The 16,886-nt window shown below is 41.8% G+C and overlaps 1 protein-coding gene across 1 annotated transcript in view; it reads left to right on the forward strand.

Annotated features, from left to right (window-relative positions):
- Positions 1-5,427, forward strand: part of LOC139374229 (uncharacterized protein C14orf132-like) — a 36,942-nt gene extending 31,515 nt beyond the window's left edge. Inside the window, exon 2 of the mRNA XM_071115254.1 lies at positions 3,046-5,427. Within this exon, the coding sequence (XP_070971355.1) occupies positions 3,046-3,279 (234 nt within the window). The 3' untranslated portion in view covers positions 3,280-5,427. The remainder of the gene's footprint in view (positions 1-3,045) is intronic.
- The last annotated feature ends 11,459 nt before the right edge of the window (positions 5,428-16,886 follow it).

Below are 16,886 nucleotides of genomic sequence, written 5' to 3' on the forward strand. Positions count from 1 at the left end.
CGAATACTTTCGCAAGGCATGTCTAAAGGACACATCTAGATTCAGAATTTATCAGGATGTGGTGCATATCCACAAATCTCAAAAAATGGATTGGAAATGGTCTGTATTCTCTAGAATATCAAAAATGTGTCATGTAAAGACATTGACACGACTTCCACCGGAGGTGGCTCCTCTCCCTGTTCGGGAGGTGCTCGGCGGTTGTTGTCACCGGTCTACTAGCTAGCTGCCACCGATCCATTTTTCTTTTGTGTCTGTCTGTTTTGTTTACACCTGTGTCCTATTAGTTAATTTCCGTGGGTTTATTAACCTCCGCTGTCTGCTAATTCTTTGTGGGGGATCATTTGCTGTTGTTGCTCTGTTAGGGGTGCTTGTTTGCTCCACAGGGTTTTGTTTTCTCACGGTCGTTGTACCGTTTGGACTGTAATTAGGAGTAGAGGTTTCTCCTCCGAGTGTTACGTTATTTCCCTGTGTGTGGCGACTTTGTTGAGTGTGTTTCCCCACCTGTTGTTGTTGTGTTGGGACTTTCAATAAACGATTGTGGTACTGGGACTTCATTGCTCTCCTGTTTCTGACTCCTGCACCTACCTCTTCTTAGGAGGCACCTTTCACCCAGTGTTATTTACATATTGTAACTATCCCAACAGTGGTTTATGCATAGGTTCTTGAGGAACTCATACGCTTGTGTAAACATTTCACATTTTAATAATTTAGCAGATGCTCTTATCCAGAGAAACTTACAGTAGTGAGTGCCAACATTTCCCTACTTTCTTTCCTACTGGTCCCCCATGGGAATCAAACACACAACCCTAACATTGCAAGCACCATGCTCTAGCAACTGAGCCACACGGGACCTACAGTAAGCCTCAATAAAGCTACAAAAGTGTCAGTGTTGATAAACCTTAACATGTGATAACAATAAAACAGAACAGATGAACCGGAATAACATTCACTTTCATTGGTGGCCAAAAATAACTATCTAAAAGCCACGCCCCTACTGAGCCACGCCTCCAGTCTTCTGATCTGACCTGCTGGCTCATATCTCAATAACCCAGCATCAACAACCCAACCTTGCTCTTTTTAAAGAAAACAACCCAACAAGGTAACCCAATGCTTGCAACCCAGCAGTTGGGTCATCCAAACAACCCAGCATTTCTTAGAGTGTGCAAACATTGCATGTTCTATCTAATCCAATATAGCACCAATAAACTGCTCGCAATGTTAAGATAGCCTGTTGCTGTTGAGCCAGCATATCCGCGAGATCTAAGCCTACCCTGGTCAGTGACCAGATGACTGGCTCTATTACGCAGCCACTCACCCATGCAGGTTTACTGGCATCGGTTTCCTGACATTGATGCATGGGAGATGGCCCTCATTGCCCGCTTAAGTGCAAAGCGGCCTGGGGATGCCCCATACCAGGGTTTCTCTCTTTCCATTCCATTAACCTTTTACTGCAGTGGGCTAAATCAGGGTCACACAGAATGTTTCTTGGTAGTCTTAAACAAATCTACTTTGAAACCAAAGTATACACCTCACACACATTGTTATGGGCTTAAAAAAATAAGACACCTGTACCATGTCCGATATAAAGTTGAAATCTATTCAATTTGGAGTTTGCATCCCAATATTACATTTTATAAACATCACAGAAGACTGAAATATAACAAAACCTTTTGACATGGAAACACCAGATTTTCTGTGGGTTTTTCGAAATAATGTTTATTAATTATTAAATATAAATAACATTCCACCCATGAGGTGGATTTATAATGCTTACAGCTAGCTGTGCTGACCTCATGCCGGTGCACTGGGAAATAAGGGGTTCAGACAAGTGATACCAGATTACTAATGTTTTTCCGAAGTTACTACCTTAACAATTATTGCATGTTATGCAAAGCTATGGTGTGGATGTTTTTATGGTGAAATGAGTCATATAGGGGCGTTTATGTTAGATGTGTCTAACTGTAGACTTTGTCACTCCTCTATAGGCTCTATTCAGCTAAACCTACTATTACTAAAAAAACTTTAGCTACAGTACATGTGGAGTGTCCATACATAGCATACACCCCTTCTAATGCGATCAAACCATTCTAGATCAGCAATCCCCTCATCCATCCATCCATCCATTCATCAGTCAACCCTACTCTTTACTTCTGGCTGAGTGATCACTAGGTGAGGGGAACCCCAGGTTACTGTACCCATACATAGATATCTGCTCCCATCATGCCCAATTGGATATGTCATGTCATTACTCACCACCAGGGGCCAATGGCTGGAGAGCAGCGGAATGCTATAAAAAAATGTTTTATCTCAGTGAGAGGAACGACCTCAAATGAGACTGTGTGCTCTGTGTGTTTTTTTTTCTCTCTCACTGTATTAGTGTGTGTGTGAAAGAGAGCGAGCAGAAAGAGTAAGAGTGTTTTGGTGTATATAGTGTGAGTGCTCTACATCCCTCAAGTATTTTTAGCATTGTTTTTTTGACAGCCCTCGGAGGAGAGGAATCTGTTTTCTAAATTGAGAGCTAGCGTTCGCAGCAAGCAAGTGTTCTCTCGTTTTCAGGCACTTCTTAGCTTCCTACAGTACATACAGTACATATGAGAGGATGCACTCTCTCTCTCTTCTTCTGCTCTGCTGTCCAGCCGCCTTCTCAGCAGGCTTCTAATTGTCCCAAGCAATAAATCACTCTCACTTCCCACTCGTTAAATATTTATTTCATGTGAATTAAGCCTTAGTTCCAAGGGTGGGAACACACCTGTGTGTGTGGGGGGGGGGGGGGGGTCCACACCAGAAGTGAGAAACCTTGTTCCCACAAGATGCCGTGATACGTTCACTATTTAATTTAAACTTTTAACTTGCTAATGCAGGACCTATGAACATCTCCCACTCACAGGAAAGAAAATGTTCAAATCTTCTGTACCTACTGGCAAAGAGCTCTACAAATTAAATAAAATAACTCCTTTTGGATTTGTCAATTCATATCTTATCTAATCTTTTCTCTCTCTCTCTTTCTCTCCCTCTCCCTCCCTCCCATCCTTCCCTGTCCTGCAGATCCCAGTCATGACGGGGGCCTTCATGGACTCCTCACCCAATGACAACTACAGTGCCGACCACTCGCTCTTCAATTCCTCGGCCAGTGTCCACGCCGCCTCTGCGGCGACCTCATCCCAGACCCAGCAGGACGACCAGTCCTCGTCCAGTGATGCCATCTGGCTCTGGATTGCCATCATCGCTACTATTGGCAACATTGTGGTGGTGGGAGTGGTCTACGCATTCACCTTCTGATCCATCTTGCCTTCCTGTCCACCAAGCCAAAAATGAGTGAGCTTCCCCATGGGGGAACGTGATAATAGGCAAAGGATAAATATCACATAATGAATTACCAAAGGGCTCCGGGATGCAAACGCTGACTGTGGTGTGGGGTTTCTTTAGTTGAAGCTTCAGCAACATTCACTTTCAATTAAAAAAACTCAATGTTTCAGGATAGGAACAATATACCAGTACGCACAAGTTCAACTGAAGTCTGAATGGTATTTTCAACTTTAGTCGCCTAACTTTCAGTAGACATCACGCTCCTGGATGTTGTTGTGTTGCATTGTGGTACTGAGGGCGATAAGATACGGACAGGGTGAACCGGACCATCTTAAATGTCCCCCAGATAGATGAGAGGCAATTACGAGGAGTGCTGCTTAATTATTTGGATGAACAGAGACGTGAATCTTAAAACATTTAAGTGATGCTGGGAATACTTCTGCATTAGCCATGGGCTCAGGTTCTTACAGTCCATTATCTGTTATGACAAAAGAACGCTTCTCAGTTTCTATAGCAATGCCACACCAGTTTATGGTCCAATAAAGGAAATCACTCCACCATCTAATTTACTCTGCTAAATCTGCATCTGAAACATGATTTATTACACCACAGAACATCTATCATTGACATTTCACTTTTTTATAACAAACCTCTCACAGAGACATTAAAGTATATGACCAAGGTAGACCTGAAAGATATAAGCACACTTTACATGAGCAGAAATAATGTACAGCTTTAGGTTGTCATAGCCTAATTGTTATTTAGCTACCCTCTTTGGAGTCTTCATGTGCTGTATAAGCTAAATAAGCTGTGTTCTATCAAGCTGGTCTCTTTAAATGTAGAACTGTTCAGTGAATTTGCTTTTTGCTGCCATGGGGTCCAGGGCCAGTTGAGAATATTAACAGTTCTCTTTTCAAGACATTAGCGAGGCCCCTGGTGTCACCACAGTGGGTGTTCTCAAGTCCCCAACTCTCTCTCCAAATCCATGTACATTGATGTCAGGGGTAATCATTTCTTAAGGCTGTCACAGTGGCAGTGCTATGAGCTTTATTATTGAGCTTAATTATTGACTGCTTTCTGTCTAGAAAGGAACTGAAAAGAACCGCCAAGGTTGGTAAATGTGATGGTTTGATAAAAACATGTTTAATCTCAGCCCCAAAGCGTTCTGTTCAGCTGAAAAGAGCTGAAACAGGAAAGATCCGCTCCCTTTTTGATTGGAATTTGTCTTCTCTCTAGGAGACCGTTGTTCTTGAATGTTGGCTGGCTTGCCCTAACAGCTGCAATTGTATCAGAGTGATAAATCAATTTGGTCCAAGTTCACCATTACAATAATTAGGTGGGTGCTTACATTTGTCCTACACCACACGTACAAGTGCAAAGTGGAAATGTGTTTTTTGCACATCCCACTCCCCTCAGAGTGGAGCAGAGCCAGAAATCAGACATTATTGACAGCAACCCTGGAGCAATTAGGGTTAAGTGCCTTGCTCAAGGGCACATCAACAGATTTTTAACCAAGTCAGCTCGGTAATTGAACTGGCCCAACACTCCTAACAGCTAGGCTACCTGCCGCCAGTGAGTTGTTATATCAGACACATTATATAATGATTTATGAATAGCTTTGTACATGCATTGCTGAAGTCAATAGAAATGTTCTTGTGTATACATCCCCCGCTCTTGAGTTGATGCAGAGAGTCAACATTGATTCCATCAACCTTTTTGACATATTTTTGCGATTATATGATATATGACTTTAAGTTACAGGGCATCATTTAGCGATAAGCTAGAAAGAGAGTAGGGGCTGTTTGTATTCAATGACGTTTCTTATGTGACCTTGATAAAAGAAGAATTTGTAGTAAGACTATCTAGAAGGTTGTAGAGGGTTTCTCATGTCTTGGTATATGTATACACTGTACATATTGGTATTTACAGTATAACATACAGTAAGTACTTACTTACATTAACCAATTACAATAGAATTTCCAGCAAATTGTATTATTTAAATCCCCAATAAGAGGTCAAATGTGTAAGTGTGTAGCAATGTAGTAATTAAAATACACATTCTTTTTTGTATGAAAATGTATTACATTAAAGTTTCAGGATTGCTGTGTTTGTCTACATAAATACTTATTGTGTGAAAAATGTCCCATTCAATCCAACAGGGAAATGCATCAGAAGTTTTACTTTAAACTGTACAGTGGGACACGCGTACATTGTGAAAGTGTTAAACGTAACACTTTCTGAGCTAAATGTGCACTTGGGGAAAAGTCTGAAATCTCACCATAAGACTTAACCTATGCACAACACAATATATCACATGAGTAGAAATGGACCTTTTCAGTTTGTGAGACAAGCTCCTCGCACTGCTTCCTACTAGTGGATGATGTGCTCCCAGGTGAGGCTGATACAAGACAAGCATTGTACCATCACTCACTCTGACACAGGCACAGGTTGTACATATCTCTGTCTGGATGTGAGCCGATGTCATTCCTTCACTGAAACCAGGAGAAGCCTCATTTTACTTTTGAGATTTAAGAAGGCTTCTGAAGTTTGTAATTTCCACTTTGAAATGTCAGACTTGACTTTTCCTTCCGGAAAAAGTATTAACCCCCACAAAAAAATGTCCATTAATTACAATCCACATAATAATTAACATGTTCTATTGCTGCAGGGTTATTTTCCTGTTGCAGCAAACTGTATCAAATGAACATCCTACACCTGTAGAGTCTACTACCAGTGTTGCTGCTGCCCTGACACACGTGCAACTCCCGACTGAAGAAAGGATTGAGTTGAGTTGGAGGGTCATTGATTCAGCCGCTCCTCAAATCAAATCACGTTTTATTTGTCACATGCATTGTAAACAACAGGTGTAGGTAGACTAACAGTGAAATGTTTACTTACAGGTCCTTTTCCAACAATACAGTTAAAGACAAAGATACTTCTAAAAAATGGACATTGTGAGGAATAAAGGAAAAAGGAATAAATAAATGAATAAATAGACAGGGAATAACAAAAAGCAATAATTATTAAAAAGAACATCGTAATATACAGGGTGTGCCAGTACCGAGTCGAAGTCCAGGGGTACAAGGTAAATGTGGTAGCTACAGTGCCTTCAGAAATTATTCACAACCCTTGACTTTTTCCACATTTTGTTGTGTTACAGGCTGAATTTAAAATGTCTTAAATTTAGTTTTTTTTTGTCATGGGCCTACACACAATACCTCATAATGTCAAATTGGAATTATGTTTTTTGAAATTATTACAAATTAATCAAAAGTGAAAATCTAAAATGTCTTGAGTCATTAAAACTTCTTATGGATAGGGGGCAGCATTTTCACATTTGGATGAAAATCGTGCCCAGAGTAAACTGCCTCCTACTCAGTCCCAGATGCTAATATATGCATATAATTATTCGTATTGGATAGAAAACACTCTGAAGTTTCTGAAACTGTTTGAATGATGTCTGTGAGTATAGCAGAACTCATATGGCTGGCAAAAACCTGAGAAAAAATCCAACCAGGACGTGGGAAATCTGAGGTTTGTAGGTTTTCAACTCAGTCCCTATTGAATATACAGTGGGATATGGGTCATCTTGCACTTCCTAAGGCTTCCACTAGATGTCAACAGTCTTTAGAACGTTGTTTCAGGCTTCTACTGTGAAGGGGGGCTCAACGAGAGGGGAATGAATCAGAGGTCTGCCAGCAGCCTCGGTCTCGTGACACGCTGTCATGAGAAAGTTACCTCTCGTTCCATTGCTTTTCTACAGACATGAATTCTCCAGTTGGGACATTATTGAACATTTATGATAAAAACATCCTAAAGATTGATTCTATACATCGTTTGATTTGTTTCTACGACCAGTAATATAACTTTTGGGAATTTTTGTCCGACATTTCCGCTGGACTTGCCCGCGCCTCGTGAGTTTCGATTTGTTTACTAAACGCCCTAACAAAAGGAGGAATTTGGACATAAATGATGGAATTTATGGAACAAATCAAACATTTATTGTGGAACTGAGATTCCTGGGAGTACATTCTGACGAAGATCATCAAAGGTAAGTGAATATTTATAATGCTATTTCTGACTTATGTTGACTCCAACATGGCGGATATAGTCTTGGGTTGTGTATGTCGTCTGAGCACCGTACTCAGATTATTGCATGGTTTGCTTTTTACGTAAAGTTTTTTTGAAATCTGACACAGCGGTTGCATTAAGGAGAAGGATATCTTTAAATCTGTAAATAACACTTGTATCTTTTATTCATGTTTATTATGAGTATTTCTGTGATTTTATGTGGCTCTGTGCAAATTCACGGGATGTTTTGGAGGTTTTTGAATATAAATATGAACTTGATCAAACAAAACATACATGTATTTTGTAACATGTTGTCCCGGGAGTGTCATCTGATGAAGAATATCAAAGGTTAGTGTTAAATTTTATCAATATTTCTGCTTTTTGTGACTCCTCTCTTTGCTTGGAAAATCGCTGTATGCTTTCTGTGACTAGTTGCTGACCAAATATAATGATATGTTCTGCTTTCGCAGAAAAGCTTTTTTGACACTGTGGTTGGATTAACGAGAATTGTATCTTTAAAATGGTGCCTAATTCTTGTATGTTTGAGAAAATTGAATTCTGAGATTTCTGTTGATTGAATTTGGCGCCCTGCATTTTCATTGGCTGTTGGCGAGGGGTTCCGCTAGAGGAACGGGGTTCCACATAATAAGTTGCATGGACTCACTCTGTAAGCAATAATAGTGTTTAAAATCCTTAAGAGTCTATTGACGCACCCGTGCGCCGATCTAAGTAACATAATAAAAAAATCCCCATCAAAATCCGTCAGATTAAGCTAGAGCAGTGGTCACCAACCTTTTCTGAGTCACGATCACTTTCACAGTCAAAAAGCAAGTTGAGATCTACTGCTCAGATTTTTTTGTTGTTGAAATTAACCTCACAAACAGTTTTTTAGGAATGACGTTTGGCAGCTGGCCTAATATATTATCACAGCATATTGGCTATATGATTGGCCTGCCAATATTGTTAATCAGACCATATTATATTTCAAAACTCGAGCTTTGATAACAAAATAGATCAGTTGGTTTAGCACTTGTGAGGCACTGTGGAGCATGAATTTTAATAATTCGTTTTTTAATTTTACTGGACTGATGGTACCTGCATCTGATGGTCAACAAGGTCAAATCACGACGTCGGTGATCTTCAGGTTGAAAAGTCGGATCTCTAGAAAGATGCCAGAGTGTCCGACTTGGAATTCCGAGTGGATGACTGTTCTATAAACTATTTTTGCTCTCTCATTCCTTTCCTCCGGCGAGACTGACCAGAGAGAGGGGACACCGTCTTCCACCTGGTGGCGAAACTCGAGTCGCACCACATCTGCCTCATGCACAAATTCATGCTGTTTCTAATACCAGAGAAAGTTAAATATTCCTTAATATCAAAATCAACACGGCGAGCTGCTAATAATAATAAAATGCAGGGCTATCAATACTTGGCTATTCATTCATAGCAGCTGCAGCCCGAGCAGAAGTACGGAGAAACATGTTTTGTAACAGTGTTGAATAAAAACAATGACAGTGCTGAATATAAACTTTAACATAAACTTGGCTGTGGCCAGGGTCATGGAAGCTCTGTAGTCACGGTGGTTTGAGCTATCCGATTGGGCAGCGCAGTAGGTGCACTCGATTTATTCACAGATTTGCCGGTCCACCGGGTAGACGGAGTTTGTCTCATGGGACACTTTGCTTACCCGGTGCGCAGGACTTTTGAATCAAGTGCAGGTGCACTACCGGCAACAGCTCAACACGATTTTAAAAAAGGAGCGCAAGCCTTTATCGTTCGTTGGCTTTTCTACAGAAATATTTGGTGATCGACCAGGAATGCCTTGAAGATCGCGATCTACCGGTTGGAGACCACTGAGCTAGAGCTATCAGTTTCTACATGTGCTGCATCTCAACCCACCACAGCCGCATATGTCGGTTTTACGCATTTGCGGTGGAAGGTGGCCGAGCTACACCAGTGTTTGTGAGAGTATCCTTAAAATCGGTCTTCTCACGAAAACGTATGTAATGGTTTGGACTACAAACAAATACCACTCTATGGAAAGGGGAGATTCTCAGTTTTGCCCTATGATCCTCACAAGTGTCAAGGGACTCGACTGAAGGTGCTGGTTTATTAAAATTAAGAGAGTCTTGTGCCCAAAAAAAGGGCTTAAACATTTATATTTCCCCAGCTTTCTAATACAGTATCTCCTTGATATAGGAAAGACACTTCAAAAAGAGGCAGCTGTCGATTGTTGTCCCTGATTGAGAATCATACTTAGGTAGCCTGGGTTTCACTTTTGGTTTGTGGGTGTTTGGGAGTGTTTGGGCCACACGGTACTGTTTCGTTTTGTTCACATCATTTATTGTTTTGTTCCAGTGTTCAGTTTGTTTATTAAAAAGACATGAATACTTACCACGCTGCACCTTGGTCCTCCTCTCTATCTCAAGACGACATCCGTTACATTAATGGCTGTGACAGGAGAAAACAGAGCATGGCTCAACAGCATTGTATTTACTCCACAATACTAACCTAATTGACTTAGGGAAAATAAGAAAGTCTGTACAGAATAAACATATTCTAAAACATGCATCCTGTTTGCAACATGAGACTAAAATAATTATCCCATAAAATGTAGCAAAGCAATTAACCTTTTGTCCTGAATACAAAGTGTTATGTTGGGGGCAAATCCAATATAACACATTACTGAGTGACACTCCATATTTCCAAGCATAGTGGAGGCTGCATCATGTCATGGGTATGCTTGTAATCGTTAAGGACTGGGTAGTTTTTTTGGATAAAAAATGTATGTAATGGAGATAAACACAGGCAAAATCTCAGAGGAAAAACTGGTTCAGTCTGCTTTCCACCAGACACTGGGAGATTAATTCACCTTTCAACAGGAAGGCCAAATCTACACTGGAGTTACTACCAAGAAGACAGTGAATGTTCCTGAGCGGCTGAGTTACAGTTTTGACTTAGATCTATTTGAAAATCTATGGCAATTTTGAAAATAATAATGGGCAAATGTTGCACAATCCAGGTGTGGAAAACTCTTACAGACTCACAGCTGTAATCGCTGCCAAAGGTGCTTCGACAAAGTATTGACTCAGGGGTGTGAATACTTATGTAAATGTTTTTCTCTATTCCATTCTCAATAAATTTGCAAACATTTCTAAAAATATGTTTTTGTATTATGTGTAGACAATTCAGGCTCAATCAGGCTGTAACACAAAAAAAATGGAATAAGTCAAGGGGTATGAATGGGGCTGTTATGGTGACCAAGTCATGAAGGCAACGGTTTAGTCACTGTAATTAGGCTTCTCCAAGCTCTGCTGCTGCTTATGGTCATTAGTAGCCTACCAAACTTGCTAACTTTTATTTATATTTATTTAACTAGGAAAGTCAGTTAAGAACAAATTCATATTTACAATGATGGCCTACCAAAAGGTAAAATGCCTCCGGCAGGGTCGGGGGCTGGGATAAAAAAAATTATATATATATATATATATATATATATATATAATAAATATAGGACAAAACACACATCACAAGAGAGACAACACAACACTACATAAAGAGAAACCTAAGAAAACAACATAGCATGGCAGCAACACGTGACAACACAGCACGCTAGCAACACAAAATGACAACAACATGGTAGCAACACAACATGGCAGCAGCACAACATGGTACACATTTTGTTTTACCTTTATTTAACTAGGCAAGTCAGTTAAGAACAAATTCTTATTTTCAATGACGGCCTAGAAACAGGCTACTAGTCCAACACTCTAACCGCTAGGCTACCCTGCCGCCCCTGTATTGGGTACAGACAACAGCACAAAGGGCATGAAGGCAGAGACAACAACACATCACGCGAAGTAGTCATAACAATCAGTAAGAGTGTCCGTGATTGAGTCTTGGAATGAAGAGATAACGGTACCACACACTCTATTGTCCCTCTAATCTCTCTGACATCAATGCAAATGTGATCGAAAATCAAATCAAACACTTCATGAGAGCCCATGAGCTGATGATGGCAACATTTCTATAGGCTATGCAATTGCGTGAGAAAATAGGCTATGCAATTGCATGAGATGGCCTCTATTAAAAGTGGAGGATCCCATCAGCTTTCAGGCCTAATATATTTATTTCTCAACTTTCCTGATATTAAGCACATTGTTTATATTTACGACAGGAGTATAGCCTACCTGGCTGGCATGAAAATGAACCACGGGAAAAGCGTCCTCCATTTGCTACTTAAGTGCATAGGTTACATGTATTTTTTTCTACTGCCTCTGTTTCCATACAGGTGCATGATAATGATCCATTCTAAATCAAAACAAATTTCACACATATATTATTTAGTATATGTAAAGACAAGGTTAAATCAAGAATGGTGTGATAAGTTATTTAGCCCATCACTTGTGGATGATATATCATCACTTGTGAATGATTCCCAACTTAAGGGAAGCAGCATATGCTTTTTTGTCTCCGACTTTTTCAAATCATAGTCGCACAAATCATGTAGCCTAGCCCATAGGCCTATATATTTTGATAAGGTTTGTATGACAATTAATGTGTCCAAATAACTTCTTAAAAATCCGCTTTGTGTAGATCCTAACTGGCATACATAATCAGCACGTGAGTTTTAAGTTGGGGGAAGATCATTTTCACCATAAAAATGCATCTTTATAATACAATCATTACATGCATAATCACATTTGTGGTCATTTTTGAGAATGGTGTTTTCCTGCTGTTGGAACACACTGAACATGCTTATAGCCTACTTCCATGAGGACATGGCTGCGCTTATAATGTGAAGAAATAGCCTAATGGTTTATTAACATTTTAGGCTAAATGTTCTGATCTGTTGCGTCAGGCTCATTGCTTAAACTGTTTTTTTTATGCTAGTGGTTGTATTAATTTGGGATCTATCACATCCCACAACTGTCCCAGACTATGTTTGGAATATTTATTTTTCGCACAGAATAAGGTCAACTTTTGCACTTTGGGGAATAGTAGATTGCCATTGGCTATTGTTTTGCTGTTCATTAGGCCTACCCATCTTGTTGGCTGACGAAAAGTAAATGTGGACAGTTCTTCCAATATCTTCAATATGCGCCTCGGAATTGGATAAGGACTCACGCAGTTGCATCCCCAATGTGTTGGTCTTCACTTGTAGCCTGTGGGAAAGATGTTTTGGGATGTCTCCTGGTCTGACAAACAGCGCTGAAGCTCCGACACTTTCCACCACAGATGTGGACGCAAAAAAAGATATCTCTTGCTTAAACTGACGGATTTTGATGTGGATTTCCTTGTTTGCTTATGGCCTTATACAGCTCTCTGAGTGCGGTCTTAGTGCCAGCATCGGTTTGTGGTGGTAAATAGAGAGCTGCTAAAAATATAGTTGAAAACTCTCTGTAAATAGTATGGTCTGCAGCTTATCATGAGGTATTCTAACTCAGGCGAGCAAAAACTAGAGACTTCCTTAACATTAGAGATCACGCACCAGCTGTTGTTGACAAAAAGACACACCCCTCCTCCCTTTGCCTCTCTTTCGAGTCCCGGGGATTAGGGCCATGTAAAGAGTAACAGAAAGTCCAGAGCTGCCGACTCCTTGGTTCTGATGTCAAGAAGCTGTTTTCGGTCATAGGAAATGATGGTGGAGACATTATTTTTATTTTTTTAATTAAAAAGCTAAGATCAGAGTAAAAATCACACAGAATTGCAGAATTGGTCAGGAGCCTGTAAGATGGCTACTATCTACTGCAGTGCAATCTTCACCATGGATGCTCCTCTTTATGTCTTTCTGCCTCTGTCTGCTGTGTGTATCAGCCAACCAGACCGAATAGTGATGATGATGTAAATCAAATGTTATCAAGTGTTAATTAAATGTTTTGCTGCTATCGCAGTTCTGTTGATATTTAAAGTAGGTAGCTACACTCTTAGAAAAAAGGTATCCAAAAGGGTTCTTCCACTGTCCCCATAGCAGAACCTTTTTTGGTTCCAGGTAGAACCCTTTTGGATTCCACATGGAACACAAAAGGGTCTTTCTGGAACCAGAAGAGTTATAACGCGAACCAAAAGGGTTCTACCTGCAACCAAAAAGGTTCTTTAAAGGATTATCCTATGGGGACAGCCAAAGAGCCCTTTAAGGTTCAAGGTTCTAGATAGCACTTTTTTTTAAGTGTAGCTAAACACACCGCAGCTCAAGCCATGCATGTTTAGATATGGGTGTGCGCAATCTCCGTACAGGGCAGACTGGGAAACAGGCATGACCGAGGCACGTGTGAGCTCTGTACAGGGCAGACTGGGAAACAGGCATGACCGAGGCACGTGTGAGCTCTGTACAGGGCAGACTGGGAAACAGGCATGACCGAGGCACGCGTGAGCTCTGTACAGGGCAGACTGGGAAACAGGCATGACCGAGGCACGCGTGAGCTCTGTACAGGGCAGACTGGGAAACAGGCATGACCGAGGCACGCGTGAGCTCTGTACAGGGCAGACTGGGAAACAGGCATGACCGAGGCACGCGTGAGCTCTGTACAGGGCAGACTGGGAAACAGGCATGACCGAGGCACGTGTGAGCTCTGTACAGGGCAGACTGGGAAACAGGCATGACCGAGGCACGTGTGAGCTCTGTACAGGGCAGACTGGGAAACAGGCATGACTGAGGCACGTGTGAGCTCTGTACAGGGCAGACTGGGAAACAGGCATGACCGAGGCACGCGTGAGCTCTGTACAGGGCAGACTGGGAAACAGGCATGACTGAGGCACGCGTGAGCTCTGTACAGGGCAGACTGGGAAACAGGCATGACCGAGGCACGTGTGAGCTCTGTACAGGGCAGACTGGGAAACAGGCATGACCGAGGCACGTGTGTGCTCTGTCCAGGGCAGACTGGGAAACAGGCATGACGAGGCACGCGTGAGTTCTGTACAGGGCAGACCAACAGGCGCAACCAACTGACGGGGTGGAGGGTGACGAACTTGATAATATCACAACAACTTGTAGGCAGTGGTTTCAGAACAACAAAGACAAAAACTGTAGGCTATACAAAAGGAGGGAAAAGGGTTATGTGCTCGGCACAGGCAGAACTCCTATCTGTGCACAAACTCCTATCTGTGCACGTGCCTGTTGTCAGGGAAACTGGGGGAAAAGCAATGTACATACTGCAAACCCACACACTTCCACAGCACAGACAATATACTCCCTCAATTTTAGGTCTCATACGCACATGTATAGTAGATATGTAGACTATAGGAGGCTGCTGAGGGGAGGACGATTCATAATAATGGCTGGAATGGAGTGAGTGGAACGGTATCAACCACATGGTAACCATGACTTGGATATGTTTGATACCCTTAGATTTATTCCGTTTCAGCCATTACTATGAGCCCATCCTCTCCAAGTAAAGTGCCACTGGCCACCTGTGATGTAGACAGTATACTGTACAGGTACAGTATACTGTATGTGCTACTTCTTTAGCAGATATGAGGAGTATAGATTCAAAAACAAACTCGTTAATTGCAATATTACAGCATTGCCCGAACTGGCTGTGGTGGTGGAGAGCTCTGGCTGGAGAACCTGATTTAATGGCAGCCCCAGGTGAGTAGAAGAGTACAGGAGTTCACCTCGGCCCATGTGCTCTTGGCTGCACCATTAAAACACTGGGAGAATGAGGGAATGAAGTAAATGGTTCTGGTTTAATGGCCTGAGCAAAGTAGCAGAGTTCGTCTGGGTCCCAAATGCCACCCTATTCCCTATATAGTGCACTACGTTTGACCAGTACAAGCCATGATCAAAAGGTAGTGCAATAAATAGGGAATAGCGTGCCATTTGGGTCACAACTACCTTCCCCTCTCTCTATCTCTGAACTTTGACCTCCCTGACCTCCCCTCCCTGAGCATACTTGATGAGGAAGTTGAGTGGGGATTGAGAGGAGAGGTTTGGGTGGGTGGATGGATGGATGACAGAGCTGGACTTTTTTTCAGGTGTGGTGCCATAGCAACAGTGAGAGGCACGGTAATAGTTAGACTTGCACCTTGGGACTTTGGCTGTTATTTTCAAACCTCCACATTCTCACCCACACAAATGGCACTTATCATTACCATTACCATGTCAAATCTCATTCATGTGTTATGAAAAAAGAACTGTAGCCTCCGCTGCTGCCTTGAAAATGTTTTATTACCATGGTGATCAACATAATTATTAATGATTAGATTACATACTTTGCAAAGTTGGACATGGAGCAGTCAACTGAAGATGTCACTGAAGATGTCACCCCCTGATCTTTCACCTGTCCTTTTGATTGTCTCCACCCCCTCCAGGTGTCGCTTATTTTCCCCGGTGTATTTATCCCTGTCTCTTTGTGCCAGTTCGTCTTGTCAACTCAACTGGCGTGTTTTTCCCGTGCCCCTTCTTTTTATATTCTCTCTTTTGCTAGTCCTCCTGGTTTTGACCCTTGCCTGCCCTGACTCTGAACCCGCCTGCCTGACCATACTGCCTGCCCTGACCTCAAACCTGCCTGCCACTCTGTACCTCCTGGACTCTGACCTTGTTATGATCTTTTTACCTGTCCACGACCATTCTCTTGCCTGCTCCTTGGATACTAATAAATATCAGAGACTCGAGCAATCTGCCTCCCGTGTCTGCATCTGGGTCTCGCCCTGTGCCCTTGTAAGGTGTGTTTTCAGTGAGATCCAATTTGGTATTGTATCCCTCTGAGACATAGCCTACAGTAATTGAAAGATTCTCCCATGATGAATTTGTCTTGGGACAGATTTTGTACTGTCATTAAAAACACACATTAAGTGCTCCTTTCTCCCAAACTAACAGAAGTGTAAATAATGTGCCTGGTCTAACTAAGAGACGGAAAAGGAGGGAATGGAATAGGAGTATGTGTCGGGTAGCCCAGGGCCACTGTAGCCATTTCATTCCCCCATGCCCCTTGAGAATGCATCATTATGATTAGTCATTGATAGTAGCTCAGAAATGTCTGTCAGTCTGACACGCCCTGACCTTAGATATCTCTGTTTTTCTATATATTTTGGTTGGGTCAGGGTGTGACTACTACTCTAGTTTTTGTATGTCTATGGGTTTTGTATGTCTAGGTTGGCCTGATATGGTTCCCAATCAGAGACAGCTGTTTATCGTTGTCTCTGACTGGGGATCATATTTAGGTAGCCATTTTCCTAATTTGTGTTGTGGGATCTTGTCTATGTATAGTTGCCTTAGTGCACATCAGTAGCTTCACGTTTCGTTTGGTTGTTTTATTCAGTGAGTGTCGATTTATTAAAATTATGTGGAACTCTACTCACGCTGTGCCTTGGTCCGATCCTTACAACGAACGTGACACAGTCACTCAAATAGGCAAGGCTATATTCTTAGAATGTAAATATGAATATGAACATGGTTCTGGTGGCTGGCTGCGGCACTCGGCTCTCAGGGTTGAGAAGGTATCTGTCTCTGTCTGCAACCAGAACAGCAAATGTCCTTAGAAAGATAGGTGGATTTATGACAAGGCTTC

Source organism: Oncorhynchus clarkii, chromosome 19, assembly GCF_045791955.1.
Source record: "Oncorhynchus clarkii lewisi isolate Uvic-CL-2024 chromosome 19, UVic_Ocla_1.0, whole genome shotgun sequence".
In the NCBI taxonomy this organism is placed as follows: Eukaryota; Metazoa; Chordata; class Actinopteri; order Salmoniformes; family Salmonidae; genus Oncorhynchus; species Oncorhynchus clarkii.